This window comes from Nannospalax galili, unplaced genomic scaffold (assembly GCF_000622305.1).
Source record: "Nannospalax galili isolate Female #2095 unplaced genomic scaffold, S.galili_v1.0 scaffold3946, whole genome shotgun sequence".
Classification (NCBI taxonomy): domain Eukaryota; kingdom Metazoa; phylum Chordata; class Mammalia; order Rodentia; family Spalacidae; genus Nannospalax; species Nannospalax galili.
Window position 1 is genome coordinate 22,826 of NW_008353689.1, and position 20,312 is coordinate 43,137.

A 20,312-nucleotide genomic window follows, 5' to 3' on the forward strand; every position below is an offset into this window, starting at 1 on the left:
TGCTCTTGTAAAGGCTCAGGTTTGCTTCCCAGTACCCACATGGTGGCTCACAATGTGTGTAACTTCAGTTCCAGGGGATGTTACACTCTCTTCTGGCTTCAGTGGGTACTGTATGCATGGGGTATATTACATACATGCAGGCAAAACACTTATACACAAATAAAAATAAATAACAGAAAAAAATAAATGTATGCTGGTATATCATTACATGACTGCAATCCTAGCACTTGGGATGATGAGGCCAGAGAATGACAAGTTCGAATCTAGCCTGGGCCATATAGGAGACTGCTCACAAACATAAATAAAACATTAAATTAAAAAATTTTCTCAAAATCTTGGGGCTGGAGAGATGGCTGAGCGATTAAGAGCACTGACTGCTCTTGTAGAGGACCCGTGTTCGATTCCCAGCACCCACATGGTGGCTACAAACCATCCTTAACTCCAGTTCAGGGGAATCTGAATCTCTCTTCTGACCTCCGTGGCACTGCATGACATGGGTGCACTCACATACATACAGGCAATACAATTATACACATAAAATAAAAATAATAAAATAAAATACTAAAAAAAAAATTGAAATCTTTTCTTTTTCAAGTAAATACTGCTCCCACCCAACAATCAAATGGCTACTGTAGAGCAGAGAAATATAATACCTATCATTAAGAACACACTGTAAGGTTAGCAGTAAATCGGATTTAGTAGAAGACAAGATTAATGATGCAGAAGACAGATCAATAAAAAATGTCCAAACTCAAGTCAAAAAAGAAAAAAGAATGGTAAGCACAGGTAATAAAAGACACATGGGATATACCAAATCGTCTTGCATGTGAGTAAGAGTCCTGGAAGATAGAGCTCAAAGCAAAGCAAGACTAAAATGTCCAAAACAAAAGAAAGAAATCAACCCATGGGCCAGGCATGGTGACTGGCGCACGCCTTTGAACCCAGTACAGAGGCAGAGGCAGGCAGATCTCTGAGTTCAAGGCCAGCCTGGTCTATGTAGTGAGTTCCAGGCCAGCTGGGGCTACAGGGAGACCGTGTCTCAAAAAAGATACACTTCCCCCCAAGAAATCAACCCACAAATTCAAGCATAAAAGTCATTCTGCTGAAAAAATGAAGAAAGAGCAAATGCTCCTTTGGGGGTGGGGGTGGGGGTGGGGTAGGAGACAAAGCCTCCCTATGGAGCTCAGTCTGCCCTTAAACTTGTGATCTTCCTGCTTCAGCTTCCTGAGCACTGAGATCATATGTATGTATCACCATGCCTAGCCGAAGGGAAAAAATCTTAAATGCAGTAGAATAGTAAGATTGACAGATGCCTTCTAACAACCACAACAAAATCCAGAAGTAACTAGAACACTATTTTTGAAGGGCTGGAAGAAAATACCGATCTTGAATGTTATGCCATACAATAACTCTTTTAAAAGGAAAGATGAGGCTTGGGGTGAGCTCAGCAACAGAAGGCTGGCCTGGCAAGTACAACACCCTGGGTGCTAGACAAAAAAGCTGAGGGAGTTCACTGCTGTCAGGGTTGAACTAACGGAAACAGTAAGGTGCGAAAATGGACCTAGAAGCATGGAAACGTAGGAAGAATGAAGACAAAGGAGCAGACAGGGTAGAAGAAAGTTAAGGCACAAGACAGTAACCAGCATGCCTTCTGCAGTTTATGTAGAGGTAAAACTAAAATGCAAGACTAAAAGCATACAAGGTAGGGGTGGAGCTAAGTGTTCCAGGAGTCTACAAGTGTCAGGAGTGGTAAATCATTTGTACTGGACTATGATGTATCAAGATGTCAGAGGCACGTCGGAATCTGCAGGCTGTGTTCTAAACTGATCACAAAAGAGTATCTTCCTAACAAGTTTCTAGGGCAGCAGAAATGAAGTAGTATGTATTTCTGATTAATTCAAAAGAAGGTTAAAATGAGAAACAAAACAAAAGCAACCAGCCACACCGAAATCAAACAGTAGGCCCAGCTAGAGTCCAGGAATGCAGCGCTTCTCAACAGCAGTGCTGGCAGCACTTTAGGCTGGGTAGTAATTTGTTGATGGAGGGCTGCCCTGAGCACTAAAGGGTGTCCAGTAGTTTCCTTGGCCTTTAGACCTTGTTCTTCTTCTATCTATTAGATGTGGTTACACTCTCACCGATTGTATGACTACTAAAAACATATCCAGTATTGCCAAATGTGGAGGCCAAAATCACCTTTGGTTGAGAACAATAATCCCCATCAAAACTCCAGCTGACTTTCATAGACAGTCATGTCAGGGATGGTGCTGCAAGCCTGTAATCTAATACCAGGGAGGCTGAGGCAGCAGAAGTTTGAGTTTGAGGCCAGCCTGGATTGTATCAAGAGACCTTGTCTCAAAGCAAGCAAACACCAACAAACAAGATAGGAACCTGTCTAAAAGGTTACTGGAGCTGGGTGTGGTTGCCCACACCTTTAATCCCAGCACTCAGGAGGCAGAGGCAGGCAGATCTCTGTGAGATAGAGGCCAGCCTGGTCTACATAGCCAGTTCCAGGCCAGCTGGGGCTACAGGGAGACCCTGTTTCAAAAACACAAAAAATAAAATAATAAAATGGTTATGGGAATCCAAGTGTCCTAGAATATCAAAAACAGTCTTGAAGACAAAATTGGAGAAATTATCCACCTGATTTCAAGATAAAAGTACCTGATTTCAATTACTGTTAAATGCATGCATAAGAAAGCATATATACTTTTGGAGAAGAGTAAAGTGAAGAAATAGTATCCCAGGCAGAACACAGTACAAATGTAGCTGTACACACTGAGCAATGGTCTTTCAATGGAAGATTGCTACATCTGGTTATCCATATGAAGAAGTGTGCAGCAGTCTCTTCATCAAGGAGGACGTATGCCAAGACTCCCAATAGGTTCCCGAGACCAAGATTATATAACAAACTATGTTGTTCACTACACCTGTATATTTGGATAAAGCTTAATTAGTAAAGAAGGAGAAATATGAGATAACGACAGCAAATAGTAAAAATATGAGAATGTAGTCTATAATAAGTGGTGTGAATATTCTCTCTCTCTTTTTCTGTTGAAAGAGTCAAGAGGATATTTGTGTTGGTTTGTTTTAATTGTCAACTTGACACAACTTAGAATCACCTGGGAAGAGAGTCTCAAGGTGGGACTGTCTAGACCAGGCTGGCCTGTGGGCATGTCTGAGGGGGATGGCCTTGACTGCCTCAATTGACGTGGGAAGAAAGTAGCTACCACTTCCCCACCCCCCACATCCTGGACTACAGAAGAGTGGAGAAAGCTAGCTGAGCATCAAGCAGGCATGCAATCATTTCTCTGCTCTTGACTATGGGTGTGATGTAGACAGCTGCTTCATGTTCCCGTCACTGGGACTTCCCCCACGCTGAGGGACTGTAACCTGGAATTGTGAGTTAATATCAGCTTCCCCCTAAGCTGCTTTTTGTCAGGACGTTTTATCAGAACAACAGAAATGAAACTAGGACAACATTACTGGACCATGGACGACTGTAGGTGACTAAGGCCATGGGAAGCAGAAATGTAGATGGGGCTCTGCTCCCTCCCTCCTTCCACTCACAGCAGATGTAAATGTAAAACAATGAAAGCTTTCCAAAGAAACAAAGGATAACAGTTTTGTGACACCTTTAAGTATGTAAAAAAATTTTCCTCTCTTTTCTCCCTCCCTACCTCTCCAGGGTCTATGTAGTCCGGACTGGCCTTGATCTGGAGATCCTCCTGGCTCAGCTTGCAGAGTGCTGGGATTACAATCATGAGTCACCATACTTTTCTACCAAAGATTTCTTTAAAAAGATCTAAAAGCCCAGCATGGTGGCTCCCACCTATAATCCCAGTACTTAGGAGGCTGAAGCAGGAGGATTGCCCCAAGTTTGATGCCAGTGTTGGCTACTGAGTTTAAGGGTAGCCTGGGCTACAGAATAAGACTATGTCTTAAAACAAAACTCTCCAAACATCAGAATATAAAAACATTTAAAAAAGTAAAAAACCCTGAAGAGCTGAACAGTACAAGTAAGAACTTTTCATCAAAATATACCATTAAAAGCTGGATGTGGTGGCGCACGCCTTTAATTCCAGCACTTGGGAGGCAGAGGCAGGCGAATCTCTGAGATCAAGGCCAGCCTGGCATACACAGCGAGTCCCAGGTCAACCAGGGCTATGTAGTGAGATTCTGTCTTTAAAAATGACTAGAGTGGGAAAGCAAGCCATAAAGTGTTGGGGAAGATTTTGATTCATATTGAAATGGCAAAGCTGATTCCATTTTATTCTAACTTTTGCTTCACCTTGTGTTTCTGCCTAGCTCTAACTGCAGTGAGTCAGGCAGAACCAGCCAGTCATGAAGGCCACACCTGTATTTTCAGGGGGTACATTGTTTCTACAATACCAAGGAACTTCCAACTAGCCTGGTAGCATGTTCAGGCAGCACATCTTCCCATCCAGCTGTACCTGCATCTGCATGGAGCCCACTGTCTTGGCAATTCTGAGAAACTTGTTTCTTCTAACCAAAACTTTTTGTTAACTGAAAACTTCTTTGTTAACTGACTTACCCCTGGTCTGGTGTGACTATGGCAACCTAATGTAACTATGGTTATTGGCTTTGCCCCTGGCATGATGTAATTGTGGTTTTAAGCTTTATAAACCCATTCTGCCTTCCCTGGCATTGAGAATTCTTTTGGGGCCTCAGCTCCCTCTCTGACTACCAGCTTCTTTTGCTAGCTAGCTGATAAAAGACTCCTAATTCCATCACTATGTGGCGTTCATACATGTCTCTTGCTTGGTATTACATATATATATATACATACATACATACATACATACATCACACACACACACACACACACACACACACAACAAAAATCTTCATCCAGGCTGGGCATGGTGGTGCACGCCTTTAATCCCAGCACTCTGTGGAGGCTAAGGCAGGCGGATTTCTGTGAGTTCAAGATCAGCCTGGTCTACATAGCAAGTTCCAGGTCAGCTGGGGTACAGGGAGACCCTGTCTCAAAGAGACCAAAAACAAAAAGAAAATTCATCCAGGACACACACAAAAATAAAAAACAGAATCATTAAGAAAAAGACAACAGGAGCTAGAGAGATGGCCTAGCAGTTAAGAGCACTGACTGCTCTTGCAGAGAACCCAGGTTCGGTTCCCAGCACCCACATGGAGGTTAACAATTGTCTGTAACTCCAGTCACAGGGGATCCAATGCTCTCTTCTGACCTCCTTAGGCATTGCACGACACAGGTGTACTTACATACATGCAGGCAATACATGTATACACATAAAGTAAAATATTAAAAAAGTCAGGTGTGATGGCGCACGCCTTTAGTTCCAGCATTTGGGAGTCAGAGGCAGGTGGATCTCTGTGAGTTCAAGGCCAACTTGGTCTACATAGCAAATTCAGGCCAGCTGGGGCTACAGGGAGACCCTGTCTTAAAAAGACCAAAAACAGAAAAAAAAAAAAAAAAGAAAGAAAGAAAAAGAAAAAAAGGGGAAAAAAGGAAAAAGACAACAGAAACAAGAAACAGGAGTGGAGCACACATCTCAATACAGGGCCTCCAAACACTAAGAAATAGGGAAAAGGATGTTCAGAGCCAGCAGTCCGGAGCCTACAACTACACCAGCACTGCAAGCCAGGCAGGGTAGCACATACCTGCAGTCCCGTACTCAGGAGGCTGAGGAAGGAGTGTGAGTTCGAGGCCAGCCTGGGCTGCTAGCAAGGAACCCCGCCCCCCAACAGAAACAGTCTTTTTTTTTTTAAAAAAAATAGGGTCTTATTATACAGTTCTGGCTGGCCTGGAACTCACAGAGATCCCCCTGCCTCCACCTACTGGGTGCTAGAATCACTAGTGTGTGCCAGTTTGTGTGGGCACCTCCACACTCAGCAGCAAGGCCCTGTCTTAAAGAACAGCCACAATTACACATCTATACGTTCACCAGAAAAAAAGGAGGGGGAGGAAAACATTAGGCACTGGCTGGGATAGGAAGCAACTAGAACACCTAATGCTGGTAGGAGTGTAAACTGGCACAATTAGGAACACTTTGGCAAGTGGCTATTGTTCTAAAGATGAACGTGTGTGCTCTATGATCTAACTATTCCACTCTTAGATGGATACCCCACAGATATGAATGTGGAAGTTTCTCAGAAGTTGTGTTCTGAAATATACCATCCACAGTAACCCTTAAACAGAAGCTACCCAAATGCCCACCCACAGTAGAACGAATAGTGGTGTCATCTCCCAGGGGAATACGATACAGATGAAGATCTGTCACAGCCAGAGCTCTTCTACAGAATGGGCTAGAGTTCAGAAATATATGAAGCAGATTTCTGTAAGACAGTATAACACACTGCTACTTTGATATGACTATAAAAGGCAATCATATAGCTTTATGGGATAGCCATGAAATTGTGCTTGTGTGACAATATGTCAATTACAGAAGGAATTGTTTAGAGATTTAGAGCCTTGGAATCCTTGACTCTACTCCTAGAAAGTATAGCCCTGGTTATTAACATGGGGCTACTAAAAAGTTTGCTGTTTACATAACACAACAGGGGCATCTGGCCCAGAAGGTAACACTGGGTCAGACCAGGCATGGACGAGGCACACGGAAGGAGCAAACGATTACAAGTTCAGACAGTAAACGAATAAACACAAGCAGGAGTAGACAGCCTGTCTGTCAGGCTAAAGCCTTCCTCCTTAGTGTGTCCTGTGTAGTCTTGGGAAGCACCACAGGAAAGGTGGCAGGAGACAAATGGAGAGCTGAGTCCCTCCATCCCTCTGGGCCAGCAGCAGACAGCGGATGAAGAGAAGGTGCACTTTGCACAGGATGTGGCCTTATCCTTCACAGACACTTGAAGGATAAGAGGGTGGATCACAAGGCACTTACCATACCATAAGAGAAGAAATGAAAAGAGGTGCAAAAGGAGCTTGGAAATTGAATACCAACAGAGAAGTGCTCATGGAGGGAGAGATTTGTGTTGAGAAGGGAGGACCACATCTAAAATCCTGTCATAAGCACAGGCCAGATGGGAGCAGAGACAGGACACCTAATAAGAGGGCACTGTGGTCTATGTACCAGGACTTGCCTGGGGTGCCTCTCTGATGAGATCACGACAGGCCTCACGCTTACTGTCCATACATACTCACAGCTTGCTCTCTGGTCTTTCAGGACTCTGTACCATGTGACTTCTGAGTGAGGTCTTTTCCCATTGCCTCTATCTGAAACTGCAACCCACTCTTACTCTTTTTTGTTTTATTTTTGAATTCAGGATCTCTCTCCTCTCATGCAAATACAGCCTTCTAGGAAGCAGTGATTTCTGTCTTGTTTCTTGCTTCTAACATGAAGTGGGTATTTTATAAATGCTGTTGTGTTAAAGGCCATAATCCAAGGTCTGGGTCTCTCATTGGTAAAGTTTTTTTTTTAATTATTTACTTTTATTTTATGTGTGTGAGTACTTTGTCTGCAAGTAAGTAAGTGTACCACATGTGCAATGCCTGCAGAGGTCAGAAGGTGTCAGATCCATTGGAAATGGAGTTACAGACGGTTGTTAGCTGGGAATGGAACCTGAGTCTTCTGCAAGAGCAGCCAGTGGTCTTAACTACTCAGTCATCTCCCCAGCCCCACTGGTAGAGCTTTGTTAAAAGCTACCCGTGAACTGGATTCTGGGTAAAAACCAACATATTCTTCTCTTAGGGGGAGTTACCTCTTTAGGCCATTGACTTAATCCATCATGGGAGGATCTTGCTTTATTTGTTTCTGGGGCAATCGGTTTTAGATTGTGGCTGAATCTTAGCCCACTTTTAGACTTTTTAAGCCTTGAACACATATTTTCTGATGTGGGTTCCAGTCCTGATTCTCCCAGTACCTGGCTGTAAGTTTTAGCATCCTTCAAAAAATTAAACTTGATGGATAAGATAGTCTGCAAAACTTCGACCTCTAATAATTAGAGGAATGATGCAAAGGAAGACTAGGTTTGGATCTCAGAGACAGGAGTTCACACATAAGAAGTGCTAATACAAGTTCCTGAGTAGCAAGAAGAAAATGGTACTTTTTATTGAAAAGAAATCTACCCTATGGGGACAGGAGAGATGGGTCAGCAGTTATGAGAACTTGCTGCTTTTGCAGAAGACCTGGGTTTCATTTCCAGGACCTACACAGCAACTAGCAACTGTCTGTAACTCCAGTTCCAGGGGATCTAACACCCTCTTCTGGCCACTGTACCACCAGACATACACATGGTACACAAATACATTCAGGCAAACAGTCATACACATAAAATAAAAATAAATATATCTTAAAAAAAAAAATCCATCCTGGAGCCAGAGAGATGGCTCAGCAGTTTAGAGTACTAACTGCTCTGCTGAGGACTGTGGTTCAAATCCCAGCACCCACATGGCAGCTAACAACTGTCTGTAACTCCAGTTTCAGGGGATCTGATGCCCTCATCTGACCTCCACAGGCATTGCATGATATGGGTGCACTTACATACATGCAGGCAATAAAAAATAAAATAAAATATTAAAAAACTCCATCCCATGCCATGTACTATGCTAGGTATTTGTGTGTGCGTGTATGTGTCTGCACTTATGCCTACTACTTATTGATGTGGATGTGCACGTGTGTATTGTTGGGGAACCCTGCTGCTAGGGTTGTAGTCCTCCATGTCCAGATAGCTCTAAGGGGCTCGGTGCCATATGGAAGGACTCCCCTTTTCAGCAGGGGGCCTCCTGCTCTCTTCCTGACTTACCTGGAAAGTGTCACCAAGCACGGATGCCTGACCTTATTTGGAACATGACCTTTGGCATAGTTACCTGGAGTAAAAACTATCCCCAGGTTTTTTCTATATGATAATTAGGCATTATCCGGTAGTCGGATGATAGGAGCCTACTGCCACATGTAAATAAAGCATACTATGAGCACCTATCAGCTGAGGCTTTGGCTACTGTCTTCACAGTATATTTTCCCTAACATCCAACTAAATAAACGGAGCTGTTTCACTGAGTCTGGGGCTGTTTCACTGAGTCTGGAGCTGTTTGCATCACTGAACCTGCCTTCCTGGAAGGGCTTTCTTTTGTCAGTGCTCACTGGCCGTCCTGACCCCGCTCAATTGCTTCTGCTCCCTTTGTGCTGGTGGAACGGTGGCCAGCCACTGACCCATGAGGAAAGGGAGCGACCCCACAGCTGGCGCCCAACGTGGGGCACAAACCCACGACCCTGAGATTAAGAGTCTCATGCTCTATTGACTGAGCTAGTCGGGCAATTTAGGATTTTTTTCTTTATTTTTTAGGGCGGTCGAATCTGCTGTTGGGAAATCTTTAGGGTCTTTTTCATTATTTTTTAGGGCTGTCAAATCTGCTGTTAGGAAATCTTTAGGGTCTTTTTCATTGTTTGAACCCTCCCCTTTATTATCCCCTGGTGGTAGTAAGTTCTCCTCAGCCTTAGGTGGGTTTCCTAAGCATTGTTGAATGGCTGCTATCATGGGGAGAAAGGAAAGGGGCAAATGGTGCCTTTCCTGGATTTCCTTTTTACGAGCCAGATAGGCAATGTTGGTCCAGACTTCTGGGTCAGAAATGTCTGCCGACAGGATCCAGGGTGCGAATTGAAATACTTCATTCCAAAATTTTGAGCTTTCCTTTTGGGAAATCTTAAGTCCTCTTGATTTAAGTAGGGCTCTAAGGGAGTGAATGCATGTATCTGCACATGTGTATGGAGGCCAGAGGTTGACATAGGCTATCTTTCCTCAACTGCACTCCACTTTTATTTCTGAGACATAGTCTCTCACTGAACCTGAAGCTCACTGATTCTGCCAGACTGGTTGGTCAGTGAGCTTTAGAGATCTACCTGTCTTCACCTCCCACCCATCTCCAGAGCTAGGGTTACAAACCAAGGCCCCTGGCTTTTTACATAGGTGCTGGGGATCTGAACTCAGGTCCTTATGCTTGTGCAGCTGGTATCATTACTGACTGAGCCTTTTCCTCAGCCCCCATGCTAGGTGTTTTACGTTTATAAATTCCTATCCACAAGCTGAGGAGTCCAAGCCTCGAGAGGTGAAGTGAGGCCCACACAGCCAGCAGATGGCAGACATGGGATTTGCCAAGCCTGACTCCAAAGGATGAATACTCTTTGCATTACATTAGGGTTTCCCTGCCTCCCTGCCTGGCTGTTCATCAGAATCAAGGGGCAACAATTCAAGTTCAGCTTCCTGGGCTCTACACCAGATTTACTGAATCGTAATTTATTTTGAGGGGGTTGGTATGCTTAGGAATCTATGGCTTTAAAAGTTCACAAGGTCGGCAAGGAGTAGGAGTCCTGTAATACGTAGTCTATAGGCTCCCCTTCTAAAGAACAGGAGCTGCATGACACAAGCAATTCCGCATTCCATTTGTCAGTCATGTTCAGGGTGTTTGGATGCTGTCTTGGGTTCAAATGACCAATACAGGTGACACTCATTTAGAGCTGCAGCTTTGCCTGGGATCCCCTAGCTCACTGCTTAAGATAAGCAAACTGGGTGTGGTGGCACATGCCTTTAATGCCTTTCATCATAGCACACTGGAAGCAGAAGCAGGTGGATTTCTGTGAGATTGAAGCCAGCCTGGTCCATGTAGTGAGTTCCAGGCCAGCCAGGGCTACAAGGACACCCTGTCAACCCCCCCAAAAGAAATAAGCAAAAGCAGCTAGATACATGCCAAACCTTCAGCATCCTCTGAAGTTCTGCTGCTTCCTGCTTGGCCTTTCTCCTACCTAGAAATGGCAGGCTGCAACAAGGCAAAAAAGGCTACCTACAAGGGGCTGGAGAGATGGCTCAGTGGTTAAGAGCACTAACTGCTCTTGCAGAGGAGCCAGGTTCGATTCCCAGCACCCACATGGCGGCTACAAACTGTCCTTAACTCCAGTACCGGGGAATTTGATGTCCTCTTCTGACCTCTGTGGCACTGCACGACACAGGTAGACTCACATACATGCAGGCAATACACTCATACACATAAAATAAAAATAAATAAAAAAATATTAAAAAAAAAATGCTACCTACAAACGGATATCCAAAACATTATAACTAAATGAAAGGAAATTCTAAAAAGTAGTCAAGTAACACATGAGGGGTCTGAAAAAGATAACAGAAAAACAGAACAAAGAGAAAACAAACAAGAAGGTAAACTTAAGCACTGCCATATCAATAATTACATTAAATGTAAATGGTATAAATACACAAATTAAAAGACAGAGATTGTCAAAGTGGGTTTAAAAACATGATCTAACTATACAGACTATATACATGAAACTAACTTCACATAACAGTTAGGAAGGTTGAAGGTAAAAGGATGGAAAAGGCATTATGCAAATGTTAATTAAAGCAATAGATACAGACTTCAGATGAAAGTTGCCAGAGACTGAGAGTAACATTATGTAATAATTTAATAATAAATCTACTAAGAAGACATAGCACTTTAAAATGATATGCATAAAACACATCACCAAATGTGTGAAACAAATGAAAAGGCAAACCCATAAGCACAGGTGGGGACATTCTCACTCTTCTGTCAACAAAGGACAAACAACTGGGCAGAAGACCAGCAAGGACACTGAGGAACTCAACACCACCATCAACCCACAGGGTCTGTGCTACTGATACAACACTCCACCATCACCACCACAGCAGAACGTACGTTCTTTTCTCACAGAAAAAATACATAGTAAGACAGGCCATCTCCTAGACCATGAAACAAACCTCAAAAATGTAAAAGAACTGAAATCATACAGAGGATGTTCTCCAATCACAATGGGATCAAGCTTGAAATCACTCAGAGAGGTACCGGGTGAATCCTCACAAATCTGGTAAGTAGACCATGCCCATGGAACAGAGGAAGCCTCATGAGAAACAAACAAAAAAATCCTAGAAATGAATAAAAACAAAAATATCTTCTGCGTGGTGACATAGGCTTATAATCCAACATTCAAGAAGCTGAAGTACAAGAGTTTGAGACCACTCTAGCCTATATACATACATACATACACACACACACACATATATATATATATATATATATAGCGAGAGAGAGAGAGAGAAAGAGAGAGAGAGAGAGAGAGAGAGAGAGAGAGAGAGAGAGAGATCTTATCTCAGGAAACAAACAAAAGGGATTGGAAATATACTCAGTGGTTTAGCGCTTGCCTAGCATACTTATGGTCCTACATCCAACCCCTACTACTGCTCCAAACCACTGATTCAACCAAGCACAGATAAAAAATGTTTAGGAAAAAAAGCCTGCAATTGTACTGAATGTGTATACTTTCAGTACTTTCAGCTGAGATGGGCTGGACACAGATGGGATGGCATCTGTGTGTGTGTGGGGGGGGCTGTGTGCATCAGTGGAGTTCGGCATCTGTGTGTGTGTGGGGACTGTGTGCATCAGTGGAATTTGGCATCTGTATGTGTGTGGGGGGGCTGTGTCTATCTGTGGAGTGTGGCGTCTGTGTGTGTGTGGGGCTGTATACATCAGTGGAATGTGGCATGTGTGTGTGAGTGGACTGTTTGTATCAGTGGAATGTGGCATGTGTGTGTGGAGGGGCTGTATCAGTGGAGTGTGGCATCTGTGTGTGTGGGTGCTGTGTGCATCAGTGGTATGTGGCATCTGTGTATGTGGGGGTGTGTGTGCATCAGTGGAGTGTGGTATCTGTGTATGTGGGGGGCACGTGTTCTAGAACCAATTCCATAAGACACTGAGTAGTGACTGTTCCTAGATAAGCATTACATTTTTTAAAATTTATTTTTTATCTTGAGTATGAGTGTTTTGCCTACATGTATGTAAGGGAATTTGTGTCATGCAATGACTGTGGAAGCCAGAAGAGGGCGTTGGATTCCCTGGACCTGAAGTTAGGGATAGCTGTTAGCTGCTATCTAGGTGCTGGAAAGGGAACCCCTGTCCTCTGCAAGAGCAGCCAATGGTTTTAACTGCTAAGCCATCTCTCCAGCCTCCTAGGTAAATATTTTTAATCAACCATGTCCACCTTTTTTAAAATCAGTAAATAAAAACTCGATTTTCACAATAGTGTAGGCTAATATTCCTGGGGCCATCTAAGCTCTTGCCTTCTTTCATATCCAAATTCACCAGCAAATTCTGTTACATCTTCCTTTCTTACTTCCTCCACGGAAAGAGTCCTGATCTGAGTCATTTTTTTTTTTTTTTTTAACCAGGGTTATTACAACAGCTGGCAAACTGGTCTTCCTGCTTTCCGTGTATCATGATGAGTTCCTACACACCAGCTTTGACTATGTAGGCAAAGCACGCATGCAAATGTAGACCATCGAGTGCATCCAACTGACTCACATGGACAGCAGAGTCCTTCCTAGTGCCTACATGTTGATCATGTGACGCTGGCCTTCAAGTCACAGAGATCTGCCTGCCTCCCAAGTGCTAGGACTAAAGGAGTGCACCACCACACCTGGCTTCCTGAGTTCATTTCTAGCTACCCTCTGGATTCTACAACTCTAGTCTTAGTATCCAGTTTTCTGTTTTGTTTGTTTATATTTGGTTTGTTTTTTTTTCTTCTTTTGAAACAGAGTCTCCCTGTAACCCCAGCTGGCCTGGAATTCGATATATAGATCAGGCTGGCCTTAATTTCACAGAGATCCGCCAGCCTCTGCCTCCCAATTGATCGGATTAAAAGCTGGCGTCACCACGCCCAGCTGTTTATATTTTTTTTTAGGACAAGATTTCACTATATAGCCCCAACTGGCTTGGAACTCAAAAGATCTGCCCACCTCTGCCTCCTGAGTCCTGGGATTAAAGGTGTGGGCCACCACCACTGGCTCTCATCCTCTTTTTGTTCTCTCAATTGCCAACAAGGGTCTGTAGCTGGTTTTCCTTCGACCTGGAAGGCTGGCTTACAGCTTCTTTTCTCATTTCATTCAGGGCTCTGAGCAAATGTTACCTTATCTTCTCTGAGGAGCATCTATAACAGACTCCAGTTTCACCCACATATGCCTTCTTCATCTCCATTACCTTCCTGGATTTCTACGCAAGGCCCTTATCATTTCTGACTCACTTTACACTTACATAGTTTTCTCTTTTCCCTAGTAGAAGGCAAGTTTCCTAGGACACGGATATTTTGTCCGTTTGCCTGGAACACTGCTTCAGCTACAGGTGACAAAATTACTTGCTGAATGAAGGAACCTCTGTTGGAAGATGTGAAGAATTTGGGATCAGATAACTTTACTGAATCCTGGTTTTACCCAAATAACTTTAGATAGGTTACTTACTCATGTTTTATGTTTTCTCATTATCAAATAGTGATATAATCCCCTATTCCATAGCACTGTTGCTAAGAATTAAAATTTTAAAGTATGTAACATGCTGGATACAGACTACTATAAATGTCCTCCTTACATGAGTCTTTCTTTCCTTTTTTAAAAAATCTTTTTGAGACAGGGTCTCCCTGTAGCCCCAGCTGGCCTGGAACTCTCTATGTAGAAAAGGTAGGCCTTGAACTCACAGAGATCTGCCTGCCTCTGCCTCCCAAGTGCTGGGATTAAAGGTGTGTGCCACCATGACCAGCTAGTGTTACTTTCTTAATATGGAGAGACTGTTTAGATGTGGTCTCATTGACTACTCATTTTTGTGTTGACTCAATCACCTATGAACCCAGCCTTTGATTCCAGCATCTGGGGATCAGATGGCTACGGTATACTCTCTTTCCTTGGATCTTAGCTTTATGATCTTGGGAGTTAGGGAATCACTTTACCGCTCTGACCTTCAGTTTCCTCATTTGTTAAATGGGAAGAATATATATTTCATAGCTTTGCTGTGAGGGTTGAACAAATGAAAAGTGTCTAGCACATAGCAACTTCTCACTGTGTTAGCTCAGATCATGATGTTCTAGTCCAGATGAAGGGTCAATGCGTGCACACGAAGTGCAGTTAAGAAAAGCAAACATCAACTATAAGAATGTCTTCTAGGATGGCATGGGCCTACAACAAGGAAATTCATCAACTATAATCGTGTGTGTGTGTGTGTGTGTGTGTGTCTAGTGTGGGTATGCTGAGGCCAGAGGAGGTCAACAGGTGCCCTCTACCACTCTCCACTTTATTCCTTTCAGACAGGGTCTTTCACTGAGCTGGTGGCTAGCAAACCCAGTAATTTGAGTCTCAGCCCTCACAGCACTGGAGTTACAGACTCAGTCTGGCCACCCTGGGTTTTTGGTTTTTTTTTTGGTCTTTTGGGGACAGGGTCTCCCTATAGCCCCAGCTGGCCTGGAACTCGATAGGTAGACCAGGCTGGCCTTGAACTCACAGAGATCCACTTGCCTCTGCCTCCCGAGTGCTGCGACTAAAGGCAAGCGCCACCACACCCGGCTCACCCTGGGCTTTTTATGGCTCACCCTGGGCTTCTTATGTGACTGCTGGGATCAGAACTCAGTCCTCTTGCTTGGACTCTTACCCACCAAACATCGCCAAAAAACAAAAATTTAAACTTCCACAACCCCCGTAGCAGTTATAAAGAACATTTCTTAGATTTGGTAACTGTCATTTAGAAACATTTTTTTTAAATAGGAAAGGGGTTTAATCTCAAACAATGTTTCCCAGCATGGAGGTAAGCAGATGCACTGGGACCGGGAAGAGGGCAAGGATGTAATTCCCTGAGCAAATCAATCAATCGATCAATCATCAATCAATCCAGAGCCTAGGGCACAAAGATGTGCTTCATGAGGTGGCGCTTGTCACAGACTAAACCACAGAGCTGGTGGTCCTACGAGCTGCTCAGGGTTGCAGCAGGTGAGAAAAGGGGCGTCATTTCTGGGGAAACAGAGCCAAGGCGTGCAGGCGTGAAAAGGGCACACCACCCGGGCGGACAGGCGCGGGGGAGGTGCGGCCTGCACCGGCCACGTGCGCACCGCGGCCGTCGCCCCGCCCTCTCTGCCTTAGTGTCCCTTCAGCATCCTCCTCCGGCGCTCCGGGCAGCTCAACTCCCTCTCGCTCCCGCCACCCTTCCCTTACCTGGTCTTCCAGCCTTCCCCTCATTCTCCCGCCTCTAGCGTCCCGCCGGAAGTGACGCATAAGTAGAGCGCCGCACCGCGCCAGAAAGGTTCTGAAGGAGCGGGAGAAAGGGTTCTCGTGAGGCTCACTGCGCCGGCGCGCGGGCGCGAGCGGCTGAATCGCCTTTCGGGGCCCGAGGACCTGGACTTGTTTCCTCGGTCTGTCCCGTTCCAAGTCTCCTGGGCAAGGCCCAGAGAGGCTGCCGCTTCGTCAGGAACCCTTTTTCCCCCGGCTCCGAGGCCGCCGGCGTCTGCCTGCGGCCCTTGGCCTTTGACCCCGCGGCGGCGGGGTGAAAGGTCGGGTGGCCATCTTGTGGCGGCGGCGCGGGCGGCTGTTACTGCGGCGACCCGTCCCCTCCCCCGCCGGGCACCCCTGTCAGTCGGCGGAGAGCCCCGCAGCCTGTCAGGGGAGGCCCGGGCCGTGTGCACACGCTGTCGCCGCTCCTCCCGGCCGCCACTATGTCCTCGTTCTCCGAGTCGGCGCTGGAGAAGAAGCTCTCGGAGCTGAGCAACTCTCAGCAGAGCGTGCAGACTCTGTCTCTGTGGCTCATCCACCATCGCAAGCACGCAGGACCCATCGTCTCCGTGTGGCACCGCGAGCTCCGCAAAGGTGATCACCCCCCTTCCCACCCTCCGGGCCTTACCAGGGGTGTCTTCTCCCACCTACTCCCCCAAACCCCCTCTAGCTTCTTCAGTAAGCCTGGCTTTGCAGGCCTGGGACTCTGATCGCGCTTCTGAGATTGGAGACCGTGTTGCTCCATTTCATGGAGAAGGAACACTGAGGTCCCTGGAAGGTGTAATGTACTTATTTGACGTTCCAGGGACCACGACTCAGGTGACCAGACTTGTAATTCTCAAGCTCCTCCTGCCACTTGCACCAGTTTTGATCTTGGTTGTGCTCAGGGCTGGAAGCATTCTGTGCCAGACCCTGTGCTGGACATTGGGAGTAAGAGCCAGTGGTCCCTGGTGGGATTGCCCACATCGCGAGTCCCGTGCAACCACTTTGTGATACTGAGCAAATTTCTTCATCTCCCCGGGCCTCTGCATTTCTCATCTGTAAAAGGGGCACAAGACAAGGATAGCAGTACTTACCGGCCTGGAACTCACTATGTAGACCAGACTGGCGGAAAACTCAGAGATCTGCCTGCTTCTGCCTCTTCAGTGCTGGGATTAAAGGTGTGAGCCACCAGGCCTGGCAGTTTTTTGGTTTTTGTATATGTTTTTCAGAGTCTCAGAATCTTTTGAAGTAGGATTTTAAAAATCTTTTTGAAGCAGGTTCTCCCTGTAGCTACAGCTGGACTAGAACTCACTGTGTAGATCAGGCTGGTCTCTGTCTCACAGAGGTTCATGATTCGCCTGTTTCTGCCTCTCGAGTGCTGGGATTAAAGGCATGCTTGAAGTAGGAATTTTGTAGATGGGGAAAACCTGGGGTTCACAGAGACCGACTATGGTGAAAAGTAATCGGGATGACCCAATGAGCATTTTACGGTGCTGTAGGCACAGTGTAGGCCTCCAGTAGAAGTGCTGAGTGGGAGCTGTTACTGCTCAGCTGATCTTTGCCTTCAGCGTTGCTGCAACCTGATGGGGACAGATGGGCACCTATTCTGCTAACTCATACAATGGTGAGTTTCTTAGCAGATGACTGAAGAAGCAAAGCTCAGTGGGAAGTAACTTCATGTGTGTTCTCTACTATGTGTGGTGAACTGGTGAGGCTCCAGCCAGCATGGCAGGCACCAACCTTCAATTCTTTTGAGAGTCTGGACTCCAGTCCTCTAGGCTCTCAGTTATGATTTGCAGTACTTAGAGAACCCTTAGTCTTTTTTTTTTTTAAATTTTATTATTTTTATTTTATGTGTATGCATGTATTGCCTGCATGTAGATAAGTGTACCTGTGACGTGCAATGTCTGCGGAGAACAGAAGAGACTGTCGGATCCCCTGAGACTCGAGTTACGGACAGTTGTTAGCTGCCATGTGGGTGCTGGAATTTGAACCTGGGTCTTCTGCAAGAGCAGTCAGTGTTCTTAACCGCTGAGCCACCTCTCCAGCCCCATGAGAACCCTTAGCCTTATAGGCAGTTGGGAGGTAGACCCTGGGGCTCTCAGAGCCACCTCTGTACTCCCCTGTGCCATTGAAATATTTGTAATATCTGTGGACATGAGAAAATTGCCAGTGGCCTCTGCAGAGTTCTGTCCAATAGAACTTATTTGATCATCTGGAAGTTGTCAGTATCTCAGACTTTTGTGAAGCTGTCTCAGTTCCTCACCTTCCCCTGTTTGAGGTCCTAAAAAATAACAATTTAGAAAATACTTCTGGGTGTGGTGGCACACGCCTTTAAATCGAAGCAGGTAGGAGGCAGAGGCAAGAGGACTCTGGTCTACACAGTGAGGGCCAGGCCAGGGACTCACTCTGTCTCAAAAAGATGAGAGAGACACAGAGACAGAGAGAGACTCATTTATCTCTCATCTCATCTGATACTTTATATTGTAATTTAGCGCGCATTACCCCCATTTTATAGGGGAGAAGATAAAGATAGAGCAAGATCAGTAACTTGTTCAAGGGTCTATAGCTGGGACAAGAATCTATAGCTATGTTGCCCATACTTGTGCCTTTTTAAGTGCCCTGTGTGTCAGTGCTCCTAATAAGTGAAGGTGGTGTTCTGAGTGCAGCCAGCCCCATCATGCTCTGCTTTCCCACCCCATAACACCACTTTACCTTTCTTTATTCTTAGTTATGTCTTTTTCACCAGATTTTGTTCTGCGGGAGGAGTTTGGTCTAGGGCCTCTGTAATGCAGTATCAGAAAGGATCTTCAGTATCAGAAAGGGTCTAAATAACAGTCTTCCAACTTTCTGTGGCAATCTCAGTATGGTGTATCTGTGATCTCCACTTGCTACATGTAGCTCTTGAGCCCTTAATATGTGTGACAAAGGGGACTAGAGAGATGGCTCGGTGGGTAAGAGCACTGGCTGCTCTTGCAGAGGATCTGGGTTCAATTCCCAGCACCCATGTGGTGGTTAACAACTGTCCATAACTCCATTTCCAAGGGATCCAAGTCCCTCTTCTGACCTCCACAGGCATTACATGACATCTGTGCATTTCATATGTGCAAGCAATATACTCATACACGTAAAATAAAAATAAATTTAAAAAAAGTTACAAAGGAATTTAATTTTTGAATAAATATAATTGAAAATTTGATCCCCAAGTTGTAGCCCCAAGGCAAGTGTTGACTTGCCACATGTGTTTGGTGGCACCATATTGGGCCTTGTAGAGCTAGAGTGCTTCCCCAAGCATTGAAGTATGTCTTCGCTTGCTATCCAACTTCTCCCGTGAACTGAAAGTGCACTAGCCCACCCTGATTCTTTAAAAGTGCAATTGTTTCTGGAGAAGTCATTTTTTTCTAAGACATCCTTACACTGTCTTTGAGTTGTCAAAGTATTTGTGAGATTTACAGAAATAACTTTTCTATCACTTAAGTACTGCTTCTGTTTTTGGATATGTTATTTCCTTTCTGTTTTCTAGGAATTGTTCTTAATTTATCCTTTTAGGCTCTAAGTAGAACTCTCCTTCATGGAATACTTTGGTGTACAATGGTCTTAGAAGAGTTACTCTGAATGGTGTTTTCTGTCATGGCCTCAGTGCAGGGAAATAGGTCTTTTTTCCAGAATCATTTTCTAGCCTTCTTCTAGACAGCAAAACCAGCCAGACAAGTGGAACTTTTTGACTAGCTAGCTGTTTAAACTTTACTCCACAACTAGTTCTACTGATTTGGAATGGGCTTTGTTAGGGTTTTTTTTTTTTTTTTTTTTTTTTTTTTTTTTTTTTTCATCACCCAGGGTTGGGGTAGGGGTGTATGTACTATGTATATTGCTGACTGATTCAGGGATTAGGGACTTTGTCATAGCACCTCTGTACATAGGGTGTTTGTGCCGATCTCTGAGGATGCTGTGACTTATTTAAAATCAAGTCCTGTTAAGTTGGGAGAAGATGACCATTAGTTGACATGGTAGATAGTGAAAACCTTAGCTAGCCTCTTAGGTGCAATATTGGTGATACTGGAAACATGTCAAGTCTTAAATGTTTAGATTTGACATTTTTTAAATTTTAGTGTATGAGTATATTGCCTGCATGTACGTAAGTGCACCTGTGTCATGCAGTGCTCGTGGAGGTTAGAAGAAGGTATTGGATCCCCTGGTACTGGAGTTTCATATGGTTGTTAACTACCATGTGGGTGCTGGGAATCGAACCCGGGTCTTCTGCAAGAGCAGCCAGTGCTCTT

At 44.9% G+C, this 20,312-nt stretch overlaps 2 protein-coding genes across 4 annotated transcripts in view; one reads left to right on the forward strand and one right to left on the reverse strand.

The window, feature by feature from the left end:
• Window positions 1-16,106, reverse strand: part of Tti1 (TELO2 interacting protein 1) — a gene marked incomplete at its 3' end in the record, with an annotated part of 37,613 nt that extends 21,507 nt beyond the window's left edge. Inside the window, 2 exon segments of one of the 2 annotated variants that reach the window (XM_029554920.1) lie at window positions 14,060-14,178; window positions 15,997-16,022. 2 annotated transcript variants of the gene reach the window in all.
• Window positions 16,107-16,120: 14 nt separating this feature from the next.
• The window catches only part of Rprd1b (regulation of nuclear pre-mRNA domain containing 1B), a 55,377-nt gene continuing 51,185 nt past the window's right edge, over window positions 16,121-20,312 (forward strand). The window contains exon 1 of one of the 2 annotated variants that reach the window (XM_017802662.2): window positions 16,121-16,644. In XM_017802662.2, coding sequence (XP_017658151.2) covers window positions 16,494-16,644 — 151 coding nt within the window. In that variant the 5' untranslated portion in view covers window positions 16,121-16,493. The remainder of the gene's footprint in view (window positions 16,645-20,312) is intronic. The other variant, XM_029554921.1, reaches the window with a different exon arrangement.